The sequence below is a fragment of the Chiloscyllium plagiosum genome, chromosome 11, assembly GCF_004010195.1.
Source record: "Chiloscyllium plagiosum isolate BGI_BamShark_2017 chromosome 11, ASM401019v2, whole genome shotgun sequence".
Lineage (NCBI taxonomy): Eukaryota > Metazoa > Chordata > Chondrichthyes > Orectolobiformes > Hemiscylliidae > Chiloscyllium > Chiloscyllium plagiosum.
Window position 1 is genome coordinate 63,337,824 of NC_057720.1, and position 22,920 is coordinate 63,360,743.

General features: G+C 38.2%; 1 protein-coding gene across 1 annotated transcript in view; it reads right to left on the bottom strand.

The window, feature by feature from the left end:
• Nucleotides 1-1,674: 1,674 nt before the first annotated feature.
• The window catches only part of hmcn1 (hemicentin 1), a 599,829-nt gene continuing 578,583 nt past the window's right edge, over nucleotides 1,675-22,920 (bottom strand). The window contains exons 104-107 of the mRNA XM_043699541.1: nucleotides 14,883-15,236; nucleotides 13,729-13,848; nucleotides 4,644-4,770; nucleotides 1,675-2,478 (exon numbers count right to left, since the gene is read on the bottom strand). Coding sequence (XP_043555476.1) covers nucleotides 2,112-2,478; nucleotides 4,644-4,770; nucleotides 13,729-13,848; nucleotides 14,883-15,236 — 968 coding nt within the window. The 3' untranslated portion in view covers nucleotides 1,675-2,111. The remainder of the gene's footprint in view (nucleotides 2,479-4,643; nucleotides 4,771-13,728; nucleotides 13,849-14,882; nucleotides 15,237-22,920) is intronic.

A 22,920-nucleotide genomic window follows, 5' to 3' on the forward strand; every position in this document is an offset into this window, starting at 1 on the left:
AGACCATAAAGGTCACATGGTTGCAGATTAAAACCCAGAGATGGGTATTTGAATCCATATTGGTCTGGCATCAATGAAAACATCTATGAACTGATCATGATTTGGAGATGCCTGATGAAGGAGCAGCGCTCTGAGAGGAAGTGCTTCCAATTAAACCTGTTGAACTATAACCTGGTGCTGTGTGATTTTTAATTATGAATTGATCAGGTTGCAAGAGACATGTCAACTCCATTAACCTCAACAGTTGAGAGAATCTCTCTTACAGATTCTTTCCAAGTTGTGGTCCAAGATTATGATTGGTCTTCTACATGATTAAATACTGAATACAGATATCTTTATCAAATTCCATTGTGTATGACAAATCAAAGATGCTGTCTCTGACACACTGACCACCGTACTCAGTACATTTGGTGTTTCTCAACAAACTGTGTCCACAGTATACTAGTGTCCTTTCCAAGACATGACCACAAAATCCAAGCTAGTCAAGTTTAAAGTGATTTACCAAGATTTTTGGGTAGCTATGTTCAATCACTGGCTTACCCTTGCCAACAACTGTCTTGTTTGGAAGACAAATCCACATAGTTCTTCCCTCTCATACACTCACCACCCAACCACGTCATGACACATTGTTGGTAAGAGGAGAAACAGCATGACTAACGAAAATGCAAAAAGTTATCCCAACTCAAACCAGGACAAAGTTTAAGAGTTTGAGTTTGTCACACAAGCACACTGCTTCATGAAATGAATCCACAATGTTATGTCCAGCCGAAATCATGTGACATTGTGACAAGCTTTGTTCGAGTCCTACAAAGAAATAAACAACAGATTCAAGCTACATATAATCAAACATCTGTCACACAGGATGACAAATTAGATACTGAAAGTATTGCGTTAATACTAGACAACAACCACTAATCCAAGACTCAATACGCATCCATCTGTGGCAACAGATAACACACTGCAGATCGAAGCTACACTGCCAAGCCTTAACTACATAACCAAATCTAGCCCTAATGTTATATGCACACCAAAATGTTGTCTTGATGTGTAAAGACAATATACCTATATGCATCAGAATGGGTTCTATTATGTAAAGGAAAAAATATTTTATTATTTTCACACAGATCCTGGACCAGACAAACAATTAACCTATAAGATAGTTAGATAGCATCATAATGTTGATGCTCCAGTATAAAGTTATCCACCTCACCTTCAGCAGTATTAGTAATAGTAGTAGCCTGCTTGCAATTACTGTATCTTTGCAGTATGTAATCAGTAAGCACAACACAGACTATGTAGATCTCAAATCTTCCAATGGTGTAAACATTAACACACTAATTAAACTCAAAAAGAAAGGTCTTTGTCGTATAAATTACAAGGGTTAGTTCTCAGACAATTATCATTATTGGCACTGACGTTTTACCAAGGTCACATCATCTGTGCATTCATTTACCACTTAATTCTCATAGCTTTAGTGATAGAGACCCTGCTCATTTTTAATAGCTATTTGATTTTTTAATAAACATGAAACATGAAGTAAGCATTTTCTATGAAAATCAGGATGCTAATGCTCAAAGGATAGTAATCCAATGACTATCTTAACATTAGGCTGCCACATCAGATTTGAGAAATGTTACCTTAAGATGTTTTTAAAAAATGGAGGATTGACTTATATAAAAGTTAGAAGTGTGTGATCTTTATTTTGTTATCTGATGTCACACTTTAGCCTTTTGGAGAAAACAAAATAAATGAACCATAGGTAACTGTGTAGAAAATACAGAGAATTACTCATATATACACTTAAAAAAAAATAGAATACATCTTCATATCTAACTCCAAGAACTTGTCATCTTCTTATACAGTGTATTGACTTTAAATGACTGGTGGCTATTTGGTCTTTGGTTAAGCATTGGTAAGAATGATAATTTGTCTGCCTTGTTCAAACAGCATGCCAGATTGGTGCCTGCTGTTCACAGGCTTCAGATATGCATACTGCCAAAACATAGCACCATTTTCACAAAACTGTATTAGACAATGGCAGATTTCAAACATTTGCATCCCGGTGGTCCTGACCTATACTTGGGTGGATTAAAAAAATACTTGAAGTGCTTTTAGTATGGGTATGCAGACACTGCTATATAAACTATGAAAGTAGTCTGATATTCAATAGTTCCATCCACACTGTAGGATGATGCTCGTACTTTCATCCTATATGTCTGTGGTTCTCGTAATGGTCTGATTGTAAATACAACTCCTTTCAAGTTCTCATCACGAATGGCGAAGGGTATCAGTGGATCCTCATCAACCATGTAGAAGATTGTTCTGGGATGCATCACTCCATCATGAGTGTAAGCCACAAGGCGGATAAGATCCTGGTTTGCAGAAATACCAAATGGAAGAGCAACAAGCTTATACTCCAAGGCATATGGACTTAGAGCACATTCCAGGTCATTGGGTGGACAATCCTTCAGACAAAATCTACAAAACAAAAATCAATTTCAATTCAAAAGCTCAAAGTAGGTACAGGATAAAGGAAGATTTTTGACTCATTCTACTATATCCAATCAGAAAGACCATACATTTTCTCAAATTATTGCAAGGATCTTGCATTGACCACCCTCCCCATTACACATGTTGATCTCTCTTTGTGAAAATAACTTCCTCATATCTGAATGTTTGCATATATTTAAATCCCAAAATATTTACTTTAACAGACTGGCTACAAGTTTAGAATATTGTTTATGTGGAGATCCGATGAGGGCAATACTTGCTAATTGATATTTGTTCATTGCAGTGTTAATCAGAGAAAACACGTTGAAATTAAGGGAAGCTGATTGAAACCAGGCAGTCATTCAGCAGGACAGGAAGAAGTCCTATTATTGCTAAACCAATGAGATTCATGGAAATACATGAATCAGCCAGTTAACCATAAATTAAAAACCAATCTGCAACTTGAATATGATTGTTCACAGCTCTTAAAATGAAAATTCTTACATATCAGGGCTCAAGGGAGAAGATTGAAGAATGTGCATTGACAAGGAGAGTCCCCATGAAATCAAGCAGGAAGATTTTAATTAATGATCACACTTAAACAATCTGCAGTCACCTCAGAGTGACCATCCTTGAACCACGAGTAACCACGAGTTAATTGAAATAGTTTGGTTTAACATTCTCAGTAATGGTGCCGTGTTTAATGTGAAATTGTGTCAATCGTAACTCTTGGTCTTTGAACTTAAGATGTAACATAACCTACAGGGGACAGTACTTGTAATTTTTTAAGGTAGAATGGAGTACCGTAAGGAACATTAACACCAAACCTGCAATAGATCCAGAATGTGATCCTTTGTCTCTGGATTAACTTGTTTTACAAATTTTTAGCTCACATCATGTAAACACTTAAAATATTGTTTTAACACCACCCAGATGGATAAGCCAATTATAAAAATAGTAAATCAAAGGAAATAAAATACAACTCACCTACTTAGCTTCTAAAATTATAAATTACTGTCCATTTGTAGACAGCTCTATCCTTATTCCTTCAATTCAAGGAGCAAAACTGGATAGTATTTTCTGCTTAATGCAGGATTTTGCTGAAGAATTGAACCTATTTGGATTTCTGAATACTGTATATAATCGTGTAAAAGTCAAAAGTTTTGAACTATTTTTAAAGGTTAAATTTATGGTGTCAGCTATCACATGAATACTACTTTTGAGAGTCTGAAATTCATGCACAATGAATTACAATAATTCCATGAGTGCTACAGGGGAACTGAGCTGCACACAAAGGGAGGTTGTCAGCTGACTCTGACCTGATGCATCTTAAACTTTTGCACTAAATTCTTCAATTTCCTTCCATTTTCTCTCATCTACTGTTGTTTTAGTTTATTAAACTAATATTATAACTTTTTAAATCAGAAATAAAAGCTTATCAGACATTTGGCTGTCATACATTATTGTAGTCTCATTAATTATTGTAGCTGTGGGAAATAATCAACAGCTGCATGGTAATTATAGTGAAGTAAATGCACATAGGTCTACCTTATATAGGAAATGATAGTGTGATAAACTTTGTATCACACTAATTATAATTAGAATGCTCATTTGATAATGAACTTAAATCCGTACCCTAATTAGTGTGAATTGTACATTAAAACACAATAGCACGAGAAAAAAAATCATTTCCTCATCGTAACATTTACGTACAGGAATAATATCTTTACTCTCCAATGTTGATCTGTTATCTGTGAAGAACTAGGGTCGACCTTTACATAAGATATATGTGGAAAATTCCAGATTTTTTGGCTAAAAATAGGGATCGACTTTGACAAGAGATTGACTTTTACTCAAGTATATATGGTATAGTGTTTTTACTTACTCTCATTTAATCAGATTAGCAGCGTTAAATGTAGACAGAAAAATACTACTGCAAAATAATTATTTGTAATAAATGTCATTGCGCAAGCACTGCTTTAATAATTTAGAAACTTGTTACTCTAAGTGTCATAAATCAAATAAGGAATACAGTGGGAAATAATGTTGTGAACTGGCAATCTCTGGATCAGGGAGAAATCTGTGCATTAAACAGGGAAACTTAAAAATAACCTTAGAATTAGAACTGAGTTAGTGGTATTGGTAAAACTTACCCAGTGACTGGATCCCGTTGGTATTTGGGTGGACAAGGAGTGTCTATGCACTGGTAGCTGCCTCTCATGTTAAAGCACATGTGGTTTGCTCCACAGTGGATGTTTTGCTCCAGACACTCATCAATATCTAGACAGTACATACAAAGACAAAATAAATATTATTCTATAATAAAAATAAAGTATTGCAAAAGCAAGTTTATTTTAAATTGATAACCAAGATGTTCTACTTATTCACAGTGCAGTACTCTATTGGAATAGGTTTTTACCAATGCACTCAAATGGATATATCTCTAACAGTCTTTTAATGATGGGTATGAGAATCATGTTATTGCTATGCAGCACTTGGGTGCATAATTCACTTACATAACCAACAAGATTGACCTGCCTAAGATTTAAAGAAACATTAATTTTGCTTTGGTTATTTCAAAGAGTGATTGTCCAATAGAACTACCTGGTAAAGCATTTGAGTGGGCAAATCACAAGTGACCAACGTTTGATTAACAAGTCCCACCAACACAAAAGTTGGAATGCTGCAAAAAAGCAAAATACTGCAGATACTAGAAACTGAAATAAAAAACAAAAATACTGGAAATGCTCAGCAGGTTGGATTGAATTTGTGACTAAAGAAAATGATCAACATTTTCTTATCAGGACTTACTGCTCACTATTTCTAACGTTTTCTGTTTTAATTTGAGATGCTTCAGTTCATCTGAGCAGATACTGGTAAAACCTGGTCACAGCTATGTTCCAGTACAAAAGGACATGCTTGTATTCAATAAATCAAGGATAGTTGTGAGCTAATGTTTGATATCATCTTTGTAGTTGAACTGGGATGCTTGCTGTCAAGTGCAGGTTTACACATCAAGTCAGTCCAAATCACTGTAATACATGTGAATGAACAGTAAATACAGTACATTTGACCCTTTAAGCCTCTTCTGCTGTTTAAAAAGTTGTGGCTGATCTGTTTGTATTCCAAATTCCCCATTCCCATCTTCCCTAGTAATTGTTGATTTCCTTGACAAATCAGAGTCCATCTACCTCTCACTTTAAAATATTCAAGTAGCACTGCCCCTACTGCCACCACCTTCTGAGACAGAGAGTTTAAAGTCACACAACCCTCAGAGAATTTCCCCTCTGTTTTAAAAGGGTGACTGCTAATTTTAAAGCAATGTTCCCTGGTTCTGGGTTGTCACACATCCTTTCCCTATCCACTTTGTCAAGACTAATCAGGATGTTACAAACTTAAATCCGATCCTCCCTCACTCTTCAAAGCTCCACTGAAAACAAACCCGGGTTGTCCAAACTTTCCTCATGAGACAACCTACTCATTCCAGCTATCAATCTAGTAAACCTTGTCTGATCTGTCGTCAGCACATTCACATCCTTCATTAAATAAGAAGACTAAAATTGTACACTGTATTCAAGATGAGGTTCACCAACACCTGGTATAATTGAAGTATTACCTCCTTACTTTTATGTTCAATTCCTCCCATTATAAAGGATAGCGTTGTTAATCTTAATCACTAATGCTCACAGATGAACTTTGTGATTCATTCACCAGAATATCTGGATTCCTCTGCACCTTGGAGTTCTGTATTTAGATAATACTTTGCTGTCTTATTCTTTCTGCCAAAGTGAGAAACTTCACATTGTCTCATATTACATTCCATCTGTCAGAATTTTGACCATTCACATAATCCATCTATATCTGTCTTTATCCTTGTTCTGTCATCTTCACAATATTCTTTCCCACCTATCTTTGTGTCATGTGCAAAGTCACAACGCCTTTGTTCCCTCATCTAAGTAGTTGACATGAGGCATAAAAGTTAGCACCCGATGGATCTCCTTGTCTCACATCCTGCCAATCTTATTAAAAAAATACCCATTTATGCATACTCTGTTTACTGACAGTCAGCAATTTTCTATTCATGCTCATATATTACTGCACACCTTGAGTTCCTACTTTACACAATTACCTTTCCTGTTGCACCTTGTCAAATGCCTTCTGGCAATCCAAGAATAGTGTATCAATGATCTCCCCCTTATCCACGGGGGGGGGGGGGTGGGGGGGTGACCACTTCCCCTGGACTGTACTACCCATGGAAGAATCAGAACAAAGAACAATACAATACAGGAACATGTCCTTCATCCCTTCAAGCCTATGCTGACATATTTTGTCCTTTCATACTAAAACTGTCTTTACTTACAGGATCCAGATCCTTCTATTCCCTTGCTATTCATGTTTTTATCCAGGTGTTTCTTAAATGCTGCTATTGTGTCTGCTTCCATCACCTTCTCTGGCAGCACATTCCAGACACACCTATTGTATGAAAAACCTGCTCTTCAATTTTGCCCCCACCCTGAACCTGTGTCCCGTAGTATTATCGCAGAAAAAGATTAAAATAATTTGTAAAAAAAAAAGGGAAAAATGCAAGTCTATGTTCTAAAATTCACTGTATGAAGTAAATAAATTCACGTAATTGTGGCTACATTTAAAATCCTGAGGTCAATCAGAGAGCTGAAATTTTGAAACCTTCAAATTCTAAGTCATTTGACTAATTTGCAATTCTCACCAATTACTTGAGATGTGCCTTGGATGCAAGCCTAATTGAATATTGTTTATTTAAATTTCTGCAAATATTCATTAATAGCACAGAAGTAGGCTACATATTTGAACAAGTCCATTCAAATGTTTATGATCTAGATGAGCTTCTTCCCACACTATTCTTCTCTCTCGTTTGCCCATGTGGATCTATGCCATTTGCCTTATATACTTTCTTTATTTGTTGACACTACCATCACACCAATGTTTTCTGCAACAGCTAACTATACATATGAATAGTTACACACACTGCCCATTAATGACACCACTGAAACTTGAAAGGGTTCAGAAAAGATTTACAAGGATGTTGCAAGGGTTGGAGGGTTGAGCTATAGGGAGGGGCTGAATAGACTGGGGCTGTTTTCCCTGGAGTGTCAGAGGCTGAGGGGTGACCTTATAGAGGTTTATAAAATCATGAGGGGCATGGACAGGGTAAATAGACAAGGTGGGAAGTCCAGAACTAGAGGGCATAGGTTTACGGTGAGAGGCGAAAGATTTAAGAGGGACCTAAGGGGCAACATTTTCACACAGAAGGTGGTGCGTGAATGGAATGAGCTGCCAGAGAAAGTGGTGGAGGCTGAATGGGTATACGAATAGGAGGGGTTTAGAGAGATAGGGGCCAAACTAGATTGGGTTGTGATATCTGGTCAGCGGGGCCGAGTTGGACCGAAGGGTCTGCTTTCATGCTGTACATCTCTATGACTCAGTGACCTCCGGAATAGGTGAACTTGAACCCAACCCTCCTGGCCCAGGGGTAAGGACAATACCTCTGCGCCACAAAAAAGTACTATTCTTTCATTGAGTTTCATGTTTTAATTGCATTCTGGATTGAGGTTTACCTTTATTGGATTTTTACAGGCTCTTTTGCATCAAAAGTTCCTAGTTCTGTTCTCACTTGCAAGTGGAAAAAATCTTGTCTACTTTTACTCTAAAACCTTCTTTAATTTTAGAAGATCTATTTGGTCACTTCTCAGACTTCTCTCTTCAATAAACATAGATTTGTTTTGATTTATTATTGTCACGTATACCAAGATTAAGAGAAAAGTATTGTTTTGGTACCAATCAGACAAATCATACCTTACACAAGTACACAGTGCAGAATATAGTGTTACAGCTTCAGAGAAAGTACAGAGAAAGATCAACTTTTCATTCATAAGTTTGATAACTGTGGGGAAGAAACTGTTCTTAAATCTGTTGGTATATGTTTTTAAACTTTTGTATTTGCTGCCTGATGGGAGAGGGTGAGGGAGAATATAACCGGGCTGGTAGTGGTCTTTGATTATGTTGTCTGCTTTTGCAAGGCAGCAGGAAATGTAGATGGAGTCAATGGAAGGAAGGCTGGTTTTCCTGATGCACTGGGTTACATTCACAACTCTGTAATATCTTGTGTTCTTCAGCATGGCAGTTGCTATACCAAGCTGTGATGCATCTATAAAAATTGGTAAGTGTCATTGTGAACATGCCAAATTTCCTTAGCCTCCTGAGGATGTAGAGGAGTTAGTGTGCTTTCTTGACTGTAGTATCAGCATGAGTGGACCAGGATAAATTGGCGGTATTTACTCTCAATAACTTGACGCTCTTTACCACTTCCACCTCAGCACCACTGACACAGACAGGGGCATGTCCTCCACTCCACTTCCTGAAGTCGATGACCAGGTCCTTAATTTTCATGACATTGAGAGAGAGAGATTGTTGTCTTTAAACCACTAAGCTGTCTATCTCCTTTCTGTGCTTGGTCTTGTCATCGTTTAGATCCAACCCAATACGGTGATGTCATCAGCAACAGGTAGTTCTTCTATAATGTGATGGTTGTGTTCTTATGCAACCTCATATTATGGAAAAATTGTGCTTTAGAAACAGCCCTTAAAACGTCGACAATGCAATCACGTTACAGCTACCAAACATTTAAAAAGTTTGCACTTTAGAAACCGTGTCCCCACTTCGGCAATCGCATTATAGCTGAGTGACCTGAAATTGCTGGGCACCAGTGTTGAGGATTATTGATAGGATATTTTGTCACCGGTGTTTACTGAAAGCGATCTGTGGGTCAAGAAGTTGAGGTTCTAGTTGCAGAGGCAGTAGCAGAGTCTTGGGTCCTGGAGTCTGGAGATGGGTTTTGTTGGGCTGATGGTGTTGAAGGCAGAGATAAAGTCAATAAACAGGAGTAGGTGTCCTTGTTATCCAGATTAGATTCCTACAGTATGGAAACAGGCTCTTCAGCCCAACAATTCCATACCAACCCTCTGAAGATTAACCCACCCAGACCCATTCCCCTACCCTGTATTTACTCCTGACTAATTCACCTAACACTATGGGCTATTTATCATGGCCACTTAACCTGACCAGCACAATTTTGGATGAGGAAACCAGAGCACCAGTGGAAATCCACACAGAGATGGGAGAATGTGCAAACTCCACACAGACAGTCACCCAAGGCAGGAATCGAACTCTGGGCCCTGGTATTGAGCTATCGTGCCGCCCCAAGATTTTCCAGGGATGAGTGTAGCGCCAGGGATATGGCATCTGCTAGAGACCTTTTGTGATAATAGGTGAATTGTAGCAGATCAAGGCAATCTGGGAGGCTGGAGTTGATGTGAACCATGACTAATCTCTCGAAGCATTTCATGATTATGTTACAGCCCCGGGCGGTAATTATTGAGTCATGTTGCCTGACTTTTCTTTGGCACTGGGATAATGGTGGTCTTCTTGTCATCACATTGTAGTAAGGAGAGGTTAAAGATGTCAACAAATACTCCTGCCAACTGGTCTGCACAGGATCTGAGTACATGGCGACGGTCTCTAGCTGGGCCCAGTTGCTTTCCATGGGTTTATCCTGAAGAAGGCCAATTTGATGTCTGTGGTGGTGATTGTGGATACAGGTGCACCCAAGGCTGCCAGGGAAGGCGACATCATTTCACTGACCTTCTGTTCAAAACACGCATTGAATGAATTGAGCTCACTATGGAGGAATGCATTGTGATCAGCATTGGATTTTGCTTTGTAACCTGTTATATCATGTAAGCCAAGATTCCCAGCCATTTCATTTTTGTTAAATAGGTATAGCTTCTCAATTCTGATATATTTTAAAATAACCTTCTTTACCATCTCCATATTCTTTTTATAACTGTTCACACTTTTCCAAATATGGTCCAACCAAGGTTTTTACAGGTTTAACATAGCTTAATTCTATAAATAAATCCCTGTCCTTTCTTTGCTCTTTTAATCGCCTTTATTAATCTGTGTCACTATGTTTAACAATTTGTGTAATTTTTCTCTGAGATCCCACTGTTTCTTATCCCATGAGTAATGAGTGAATCAGCAGATACTTATACGCTGCATCAGTTTTTATTGTTTGTTGACATAGAAAGTATTTCCAAAGCTTTTAAATTTAAGCTGAGCAAGCACAACAAAGGCACTGAGAATTCAGTTACCCAGAAAGAGTTTGGAATACAGTTGAGAACTTGAATGGAGTTAAGATTAGGTATGCTGAAACAATCATCTGTCGATTCATTTCATTTCTGTAATGAACTGGCATAGAGCAATTTCACCTTCTTATTTTTGAAGCAGTATGTGTGGCCTTTGTATTCTTCCAACTAAAATGTAGTACTACACACTTATCTATGACAAAGTTTATTGACTATTGTATTTCTATTTTGATGTTTTAATATCTTACCGTATTTTGTTGCAATCCTCCTCTGTATAAACCTTGCCTTGCACTTAGCTATCATAGTGAATTTTAAATTTCTGGGTCCAATCCGTTAATGTAAATGGTGAAAAATGGTGGTTCCTGCACTCCAATAAGCACCGCTTTCCAGCACTGTCACTTTGAGTACTTGGTTTTAATTCATACCACTTTTTAGACTTGGCTGTGTACATTGCAAATGATACCACTAGGTGGCACAAAGAGCATGCACGTGTGAAGAGGTAATCCACATCATTCTGAAATGACCAAAAGCAGCAGTCAGTCTCAAAGATGGCAGGGCTGGGAGTTCTCAGAAAATTGTTTCAGGTGAAAATTGTGTGTTATTCAGGATTCGGAGGGCCTGAGATAATCACTCCATCGTTCCTGCACGGTGGCTCAGTAGTTAACAATGCTGCCTCACAGCGCCAGGAATCCAGGTTCGCTTCCAGCCTCTGACAACTGTGTGGAGTTTGCACATTCTCAATGCGTGTGTGCAGGTCTCCTCCCACAATCCAAAGATGTGCAGGTTAGGTGAATTGGCCATGCTAAATTACCCATAGTATTCAGGGATGCGCAGTTTATGTGTATTGGTCAGGGGTAAACATAGGGTAGGGCGATGTGTCTGGGTGGGTTACTCTTTGGAGAGTCGGTGTGGACTTGTTGGGCCAAAGGGCCTGTTTCCACACTGTAGGGATTCTATAATCTATGATTTCAAACTTGGAGTTAAAAGCCCTGTTATTTCACTCTGTGGGTAAACTGAATCCTGAATCTGTACTACCGCATTTAAGAGACTGGTGTAAAGTGGTCACTTTTTTTATTTTTAGCCAATCCTCTATTCAAGCTAATAAATTACCCTTATACTATGTGATCTTACCTTGTGTATTAACATTTTGTATTGCTTCTTATCGAATGCCTTCTGGAAGTTCAGACGTCTTACATCTACAGGATTCCCTTTGTAACACACTGGTTACAAAGTCTCAACAATGTCTCTTCTTCCTCAGGCAGCCGGGAAAATTTGGCATGATGGCGAACACCCTTGCCAACTTTTATAGGTGCGCCATCGACAGCAATCTGTCTGAATGTATGACTACTTGGTATGGCAACTGTACCATTCAAGATCAATGATTACAGAGAGTGGTGAACTCGGCCCGACAATCACAAAGGCCAACCTCCTACCTATAAAATCCATCCACCAGGCCCGCTGTCAAGGAAAGGCCACCAGCATTCTCAAAGATCCACCCACCCTGGCAATGCTTTTCTACAACCTCTATCATCAGGGAGAAGGTACAGAAGTCTGAACACACGCACCGACCAGTTTCGAAACAGTTTCTACCCTACTGTTGTAGAATACTGAATGGCTTCACAAACTCTTTGCATTTGCTTGTACCTGTGTATTTGTTTTGCTGCTTTTTACCTATTATTTACTTGTCTATGATATTTAACTGTGATCTGCCTGTATTGCTCACAAGACAAAGCTTTTCACTGTGCCTCGGTACATGTGACAATAAATTCATAAATTCAAATTTAAATTATATCTTGTTTTTTTGTCATTATTTAATTTCCCTTTTCATAAATTTTTTAGTAATTCCTTGTTAATCTTTTGCCAATCTTCCAGCCTGCTTTTGCGATATGGAATGTTTCGTTTGTGTCTTTGTTATTTTAATTTCTTTGCTTAGTTATTGTTGCTTTTTCCCCTTTCTCAAACTATTTCTGCCTCTCTACAAGTATATTTTAGTTGGGAAAGTCTCAAAGAATTCCTGGAGGGCCAGTCCCTGGTCTGCTTGAAGAGTTTGCCTCCTGGTAGTTAGCCTATTAACTCCATGTGGATTTCACCAGTTTCCTCATTTCCCCTCCCCCTACCTTACCCCAGTTCCAACCTTCCAGCTCAGCACTCTCCTCATGCCCCGTCTCATCTGTCCATCTTCCTCCCCACCTAACTGCTCCACCCTCCCCTCCGACCTATCACCTTTACCTCCACCTCCATCCACCCACTGCACTCTCAATTACCTTCCCCCAGCCCCAGCCCCAGTCCCCGCCCCCTCTCCCATTTATCTCTTCACCCCTGAGGCTCCCAGCCTATTCCTGATGAAGGGTTTTTGCCCTGATGAAGGGTTGATGTTCCTGCTCCTTGGATGCTGCCTGACCTGCTGCGCTTTTCCAGCACCATACTCTAGACTCCTATCACAGAGGCCAGCAGGCTGACTTGGACATTCCTGTTTAAACTGGCCATTAACTTGCCTGAATTGGCATATGGGTTGGTAGCCCTTCTACCTATGATCCCACTTCTAGGAAGATAGCTGGCAGGTTGGGGTGGGGTAGGGGGAAATGGGGATGAACATAGACCTGAATTTTCATGCCTTAAATTTTCTGACCTCAGTTATAAGAGCAAGTTGCTTGCTTTCAATAAGTTACTTATTAAGAACTTTTGGAAATTCAAATGGATTCATCACCTTTATTTTCTCATACAGCTTCAAATAATAAGAACGCCCAAGTATAACGAACTCTTCTGGAATCTCTTCTGATTACTCTTTATTTACATGTCCAGCTTTGTTTCTCCATTATATCATAAAGGTGCAGCTCTAATAGAAAATCTATTTTGAACAGCTGCCAACATCCTCCAAAATTAATTATACTAAACAGGAGACACTGGTTAATATATTCCTGTCAGATCTTCTTTGTGATATTTTAACATAAAAAGTTTAATGACTGCCCCTATTTTGGTGGATATACGGTAATCAATGATTAATCTGGAAAATGCAATTCTAGAAATATTATTCAGAATTCATAAATCTCTGTCCTACCATGGCAAGCTTTTCCATTCGGCATGAGTCGGTATCCACTGGGGCAGAGGCATTGGTAGCTCCCTGGTGTGTTTTTGCAGTCATGCTGACATGGTTCCTTGTTTTCACACTCATTAATATCTGTCAACACAGAAGTTTACAATCAGAAAACGTTAAAATGTATTTTACTTACTGACAATAACTTGTAGTGATTTATCTTGACTTTGACAAATTAACATGATGTTGATTATTGCAAAATATCTACATTTTAGAAAAAGTAAAAGATTTATTGCACCTAAGGTTGATACAGTAAGCTAAAAGGTTTTAGTCTGACCAACTTTATTGAAACACTGTTCAAACTCAAATTTTAAGATGCGTAAGAGAATAAAGCAAGTTGCTTATACTTTTTTTATGAGGAAACATGAAGGTTTCTCTCAGCGATCAGAGAATTTACATCTTCATTGTAATTTGTTTCTTTCCCCTTCCCGCCATTTGCTTCCCTTTCCCCTCCTGAAGGTGCTTGGCTGGGGTATGATTCCAAAGCAGCCAACAATCCCCTGCCGCTTTTTCCAATTATGAAGCAAGATACAATTTTTTTTGTACTTAAGGGTTAATACATGAAAAAGAAAAGCCAGTTTTGAACCTCTGGTTTTTACTTTGTTAATAAATTGCCTCTCTTTTAATAATGATTAACCCAGATGTTAAGCTCTACCAGTTGTCACATTAATATATTCCATCTTAAAAAAACAATCAGTTTGGGCTTTTGTGTTTTCCTGACAGAGGGTGTGGTCAAATGTCAGAAGACTTGCGTACCAAGACTGAAAGTTTCCATGTTGGCTTGAAGCCACACTTTAATCTGATCAAAAGACTCTTTATTGACCATACTGGTGTGGAGATTAAATTGAACTGAAATCAATATTCAAACTAAGCAGGACATAGTCTGGCTTTATAAGAATCCAAAGACACAAATAAATAAAAACTGAAGTTTTCAGCGATTATCACTAGTAACTGTTGAAACTGTAAAGTGATTTATGCCAATGAACATAATCCATAAACAAATTTCTGTGCAATCGTACTCCAGCTTCACATCCTACAGGACAAGACATTTAAATCAATACTTTGTTAGATATATTACAATAAAAAAAAAGATTCCATTTATAAAGACTGATGTTTACCTATGCAATTGTTATTCTTTGCCTCATAGCCTTGAGGGCATGTTTCTCTAATGCTCCTCCCAGTCCTGGAGAAAGCTGCACGGTAAATGCTTCTGTAGCCCGTATGCGATCTATACTTAGAGGACTGACTAAACTGCTGCTGATGCCGTGGCTGTTGTTGGTTGTGGTAACCCCCATTAGGGAACTGGGCAAAGTTATAAATTCTCTCATAATTTGGCAACCTCTCTAATCCAGCACAAGATTTCCCATCACCTAACAAATGTTGTCCAGGTGGACAGAGACACTTGAAGCTGCCAGGGGTGTTGATGCACTGGTATGCACAAGGTTTAGGCACCCGTTCACATTCGTCAATGTCTGCTCATATGACATGGGTCGCAGCATAATATAACATGAAAGGGAAAGAAAAGAGAACACAAAAAGAGGATCAGTTTGGATAATACAATGAGAATCTCATCGTACAGTAAACCTGCCACTGCGGAGAAATACAGTTTTGCTGACTTTACTCGACTGGATTTTGCATCAAGATAGTTAAGCATATTTGCAAGCTTTCATTGAATTTTTTTGATGGCAACCTTCACAATGCAACATCTGTTTGACTGAAGTTTGCTACCAATGTAATTCCAGAATGGTGACAGGAGACACAAAGTGGTGGTGGAGGCCTGTTGAGAGTGGTGTTCTGTAACCATCAGTACAGAGTCCAGAGCAGTTTGTCATTTATATAAATGATTTGGATGAAAATGTAGATGACATGGTTAGTAAGTTTGTGGATCACAATCAAAATTGCTGGTATAGTGGACAGCAAGAAAGGTTATCTAAGATAACAAAGAGATCTTAATCAATTGGGTCAATAGGCTGAAGAGTGACAGATGGAGTTTAATTTGGATAGATGCAAGATATTGCATTTTGGTAAAATAAACAAAGGCAGGACTTATACAATTAAAAGTAGAGCTTTGAGTAGTTAGTAGAACAGAGAAACCCAGGGGTTCAGGTACATACTTCTTTGATGTTTGTGTCACATGTGGACAGGCTGGTTAAGAAGGCATTCAGTATGCTTGCCTTCATTGTTCAGTTCTATGATTATAAGAATTGGGACGTCATGTTGAGGTTGTAAAAGACATTGATGAGGCCTGTTCTCAAATACTGTGTCCAGTTCTGGTCACCCTGATATGGGAAGGATATTATTAAGCTGGAGAGGGTTCAGGAAAGATTTACCAGAATATTGCTGGGAATAGAGAGTTTGAGTTATAAGGAGAGGCTGGATATGCTGGGACTTTTTCACTGGAGTGAAGGAGGTTGAGGGTGATCTTATAGATATTTATAAAATCATGAGGGGTATAGATAAGGTGAATGGCAGGTGTCTTTTGCCTCGGTGGAGGATTTCAAGACAAGGGGCACATTTTTAAGATAAGAGGAGAGCGATTTATAAGACGACATGGGGGCAATTTTTTTTAAACATAGTGGTCCATGTGTGGAATGAACTTCCAGAGAAGATGATGGATGTGTGTACAGTTACAACATTTAAAAGACATTTGGATAAATACATGAATAAGAAATGTTTGGAGGAATATGGGCCAAATGCAGGCAGGTGGAATTAGTTTAGTTTGGGATTATGATCAGCTGTATGATTAACAGTTAATCTTGGTTGTAACTAATAATGGGAGTGATTTTAAATAGGGAAGAGGAAATTGATATCAATAATAGAGTTCTTCTTTACCTCGCTAGTGCAACCTGAGTGAAAAATTGTGAATGCTACCTTTTGGCAATGTTGGGATTATTTTGGCTCAATCATCGAGAATTTATGTATAATTATTGTTCATTAAGGTGAGGTATGAAGCACTTTCTATTTCTGACATCAGTATTAAAAGTTCCATGATTAGCCAAAGTCTCCATCTATTCTGAACCTCAAACACCAGTGTTATGTTCATTTCCTAAAGTAGGTATTCTGAGTAAGGAACTGCTCCATTTTAAAAAAAAAAATGAGTTTTATACAAGTGATCCACTAAGAGCTGGATTGGAATTTTTATTTATTATTGCTGCTAGCATTAAACTTAAACATAGTAATACAATTCAATTGAATCTATTGCATTTTTTTGAGATGGCAGCGAATGTGTCAGGTTTGTTGATTATAATTAGCTAAAATAGTTCTAGTATAATTAAATATGTATAGACAACATTAAAATGTGGCAGGTTTTTTTTACAATAGCCTTGTAGTTTGACTCAATGTTACTTTGAAAGGATCTGATAACAGCTTCAGAAATGAATAAGCAAATATGGTGAAAAAATCAGCAATGTTTGCAAAGCATGAGCCAAGCTGTAAAAATTAGCAAATAGATTTATAAGTGGATAGCAAGTTTTATCACATTATTATTCCAAGTTTAGCATTTAGCATTTTAGAACATTGTGTACAAACACTAGTATGAATAATCACATTGCTGTTGATTAGCTCAGATTATTTTGTTCAGTTAAATATTTTGCTATGACAGTTAATGATACATTTTATGGTGAAGATTACATTGGTTGGGATGCATATATCCAAACAAGTAGAAGCTTTGTTTTGTCATTGTTATGTTTGAAGCATTTTGAACTGCCAAGAGTAAACATTATCTTTGGTATTCGATAAGCAAATGTTCTTCCATTTTCCATTACAATCACATGACGGAAGTCTAACTATCCATTTTATTCAGGGTAGAAATAATGGAAACATTTTTAATATTTACATTTATATTTTGAACCTGGGCAAAGTTCACTTCAGTGAAGCATAACGTTCCAACTCCTGGACCAGGAATCAAATGTGAAGTCACTCAAACTACTGACACCCTTTAATACTTTCTGAATTTTAATTCTAAGTTTATTATGTAGGTTTTTAAAAAACTCTCCCAGGTGAAACTGCAAAATAAAAGATTACACAATATGTATCTAAGAAACACAGGGCCAGAATTTGGTTGCGAATTGTGAACAAGTGGCCCCTGCCCAAAGATTTTCTAAAGTGTTTTACAACAAGCTGTATATTCTTAACCAGTTAGGTTAAAGCATTGTTAATGAGGAATGCAGAGTTTGAACCAATTAGTGTAATTGAGAACAGTTAATGCAAAGTCCAATCAGGTATAGAACGCAAAATAGAGGGAATAAAAACTTGAGAGAAATAAAAGAGACGGGAAGATAGCCACCTTAGCATCCCCAGATGTCCCCAGCATCATAGGTGCCAGTTTTCAGCTGTTTCAATTCACTCCATGTGATAGCAAGAACAACTGGATGTACTGCAAACTGGAAAGGCTATGGACCCTGACAACACTCTCTGGCAATAATGAAGATAAGTGCTCCAGACCTTGCAGCACTCCCAGCTAAGCTGTTCTAGTACAGCTATAACATGGGTACATACTCAAACATGTGAAAATTGCCCAGGTATCTTCTGTAAACACAACCAGGAGAAGTCCATCCTGTCATTTTACTCTCTATCATTAGTAAAATGATAGAAAGTGTCATCAACAGTGTTATCAAGTATCACTTGTTTAGCAATAAACTGCTCATTGCTGTCTGGTCTGGGTTCAACTAGGGCCACTCAGTTCTTGACCTCATTACAAATTTGGTTCAAACATGGACAAAACAGCTGAATTCCAATGCTGGGGTGAGAGTGACTGCCCTTCATATCAAGGTCATATTTGACTTGAGTGTGTCTAGAAATCCTAGCAAAACTGGAGTCAGTGGAAATCAGAGGATATTTCTCCACTTGTAGGAGTCATACCTGGCACAAAGGAAGATGGTTGTGGTTGTTAAATGTCAGTCATCTCAGTTCCAGGACTTCTTTTGAGGAGTTCTTTAGGGTTGTGTTCTAAGGGCAACCACCTTCATTTATTTCATCCATGATCTTCCCACCACCAGAAGGCCAGGGTGGGATGCTTGCTGATGATGGCACAGTGTTCAGCACCAGTCACAACTCCTCAGATACTAAAACAGTCCACGTACAAATGCAGCAAGACCAGGTACAATATCCAAGCTTTCGCCGAGAAGTTGCAAGTAACATTTGTGCCACACAAATGCCAGGCAATGCCCATCTCCAAAAAGAGATGTGTGATGGGAAATTAAAGACCAAGTCGGGCCACATGAATAGGAAGTGTACACTGCATACAAGGCTCATAAAATATGTGATTTTTTTTATGCCTCTACTGTTTGAATTCTTTAAAAAGCGGAATCCAAATGGATCATTCAATGCTAGCATATTTATCCAGAGATTTATTCAAAAACTTTCTTCCTGATTCTTTTTTTTGTTAATAATTATGAGCACTTGATTCTTCCAAATACCCCATTATCTAATTCTGCCAAGAAAACAGGAATGCCACCTTTTGTCCTGTCATCACCATTATTTGGGAGAAATGAGAAAGTAGTGAGATGATATTTACTTAAATCACACCTCTTTTTCCAATTTTAAAGGCATAAGTATTTCTTGTTGGTAGCATACATGCAACAAACAAATTCGGAGTAGAAGTCGGCTGATTATCCCTTGTGTCTGTATCATCATTCAACAAGATAAAAGCTGATCTATTTGCATTATGAATTCCACATTCCAGCTATTCCTGATAACCTTAGATTCCTGGTAGACAATGGAATCAATCTACCTCTGCCTGATAAGTTCTCAATGGCCCTGTCTCTCTCATCTTCTGAGAGAGTTCCAAAGGCTCACAACTTTCAGAGGTAGACCATTTGACCCCTTTCAAACTGCTTTCCCATTAAATAAAATGATGGCTAATCTGATTATTCCACACTCCTGCTAACACAGGGTAACGCTTCAATCCTTGTTTGTCAAGGACTATTTACCTCTGCCTTAAAAATGGTCAAAGACTTTGCTTTCACGGCCTTTTGAGGAAGAGATTTCCAAAGACTCTCAATCCTCTGAGAGAAAGAAAACAGTATTTTTAAACAGAGGCCCCTAGTTTTTGAACCTCAACAGGAGAAAACATTCTTTCCACATAAACCATGTGAAGACTTCCAGGATATCATATTTCTAGTTTGTCAACTCTTACACTTCTGAACACCTTTGAATACAAGTCTTGCCTGTCCAACCATTTCTCATAATACAACATGTCCATTCCAAATAGTACTCTAATAAACCTTCTCCAAACTGCTTCCAAAGCATTAACATCTTCCTTAAAATAAGGAGACCAATACTGTAAACAGTACTCAAGATGTGGTCTCATCAATATTGTATAATTTCCCTACTTTTGTGTTGTGGAGAGATCTAGGTGTTCTAGTGCTTGTTCTAGTCACAAAAGATTAATACGCAGGGACAGTGAATATTCAAGGAGACTAATGGAATACTATCCTCAACATTGGTCATAAACGTTGTTCTCCTTCACTGGTGCAGGACAATGGGGAAGCCACATCTCAAATACTGTGTGCAGTTTGGATCTCTTTAAGGTATGATGTAAATACATTGGAGGTGATACAGTAAAGGTTTATGAGATTGATGCATGGAATAAGTGGATTGTTTAATGAAAAAAGATTGGACAGACTGGGCTTGTTTCCACTGGGATTTGGAAGAGTGAGGGGTGACGATTGAAGTACAGAGGCATACTTGAATGGTGCATGTGGAAATGATTACCCTTCTTGTGGGTAAGTCCAGAGTCAGGGAGCAGTATTTTAAAATTAGGGGGGGGGGGGGGGGCTTTTAGGGCCCATTTAGGAGATTTCTTTTCTGAGTTGGGCAACGTTTAAACTCACTGCCTTAGACAGGAGAGGCAGAGCTGCTGAAAATTTTTCAGGCAGGGGTAGATAGATTCTTGTTAGGCAAGGGAATCAAAGATTATTGGGAATAGCTGGAATGTGGAATTCAAAGCACAAACACATCAACATATTGAATAGAGGTGCAGGCATGAGGAGTCGAATGCTTACTTCTACTCTAGATTCAGATGTTTATATTCAGTTACCTTTACATTAAACAACAACACTGTATTAACTTTCCTGGTTACTTCTGTAGCTGAAAACTAACTTTTTGAGATTCATACATTAGAACATCCAGATCCTTTTTTATATCTCAAAGCCTGAGACACTCTATTAATGTCTCTATTATTATACTTGCTACCAAAACCGACAATTTCCCACATTATATTCCATTTGGATGTTCTTTGCCCATTCACTTAATCCTTTTGCAGCCACCTTTTATCCTTTTTACAATTTATTTTCCTATCTATCTTTGTGCTATTGGTAAATTTAGCAATCATACTTTGGTCACTTTATCTAATGATTTATTCCAACCACAAATGACTGTGACTACTGTTCTCAGTTAGTAAGCTAATGTTCTATCCATGTCAATATGGTAGCCCTTTCACAGTAAGTTCTTATTATTTTCTGCAGAAAATCTTTGATGTGGCATTCAATCAAGTGCCTTCTGTAAAATCGAAGGACATACATCCACCAGTTCCTTTATCCACAGCATATATTACTTCTTCAAAGAACTACAAAATGTTTATTTCATAAAACCATGTTGACTCTGCCTGACTACCTTGGATTTCTCTAAGTGCCTTCTATAATGTTTTTAATAAAAGTTCTAACCTCTCCCCATGACAGACATTAAGCTAACTGTCCTGTAGATTACTCTGTTTTGTCTCTGTCCTTTTTAGTATATTCACAACTTTCACATCTAATGGAACTTTCCTTGAATCTGGGGTATTTGGAAAGTTAAAATTGAAGATTCAACTATCACTTCTTTTAAGACCCTACGATGAAATCAGTTAGGCTTCAAGGAGTTGTCAGTCCACATTTCCAACAATTTAGTCAGTTCCTTATGATTATAATTTTGTTGAGTTTGTTAATCTCTTCCATTTCCTGATTTACAGCTATTTCCGGGATGTTATTTGCATCCTTTATTGTACAGACTGATGCAAAATATCTGTTCAACTAATTTGTCATCTCATTATTAATTCCCCAGACTAGGTGTCGTAGTTGTGGGCATGTTTGCCGAGCTGGGATGTTGATTTGCAGACATTTTGTCCCCTATTTAGGGGACATCTTCAGTGCTTTGAAGCCTCCTGTGGAGTACAGCTGTACTGTGTCTTTTGAAATTTATTTGGTTCCATTCCTGCTGCTTCCGGTCGTTCATTGCAGTAGCCGGTATTTGGGTCCAGGTCTATGTGCTTGTTGATAGAGTCCATGGATGAGTGCCATACTTCTAGAAATTCTCTGGCTGTGGTCTCTTTGGCTTCTGTTAAGATCGTTGTGTTGTCCCAGTCGAATTTGTGGTCCTTGTCATCTGTGTGTATGTAGCTACAAGGGACAGCTGGTCATGGCGTTTAGTGGCTGATTGGTGTTCGTGAATGCAAATTACTAGTTGTCTGCCTGTTGGTCCTATACGATGTTTCATGCAGTCTTTATATGGAATCTTTTAAATTATGTTGTTCTTTCACATGATGGGCATAGGGTCTTTTGTCCTGGTGAGTTGTTGCCTGAGCGTGGCTGTCCTTGTTGCGTTGTTTGTCAGTTAGGCATCTGCGAATGAAGTTGTGGAGATATTCATTCTTGGTGAGTACTCTGTAGAGGTATTCATCTTCTTCCCTTCGTTGGCTGGGAGTCTGCAGGGTGTTGTAGCTCTTTTGAATAGGGTCCTAATGCAGTTTCTCTTGTAGGTGTTCGGGTGGTTGATATTGTAGTGCAGGACCTGGTCAGTGTGTGTGGCTTTCCTGTACACCTTTGTGGTGCATACATTGTTTTGTGTTCTTTCTACCATCACATCCAGGAATGAAATTGATTGTTGGCTTCCTCCTCTCTCGTAAATCTCGATCCCTGTGACAATGGCGTTGATAATCCAGTGTGTGTTCTCAATTTCTGTTCCCTTAGTGATAATCCTTGAATCCCCAGACTCATTTTCTGTAAGACCTTGCTCACTTTAACTTCCAAAAAAAACCTACAGAAACTTGTACTGTTTTTATGTTACTAACTAGCTTTCTCTCATCGTTTATTTTTTCCCTCTTATTAACATTTTAGTCATTTTTTTGCTGTGTTTTTTTTCTGTCCAATTATTTGATCTACCAACTTTCTTCATTAATTG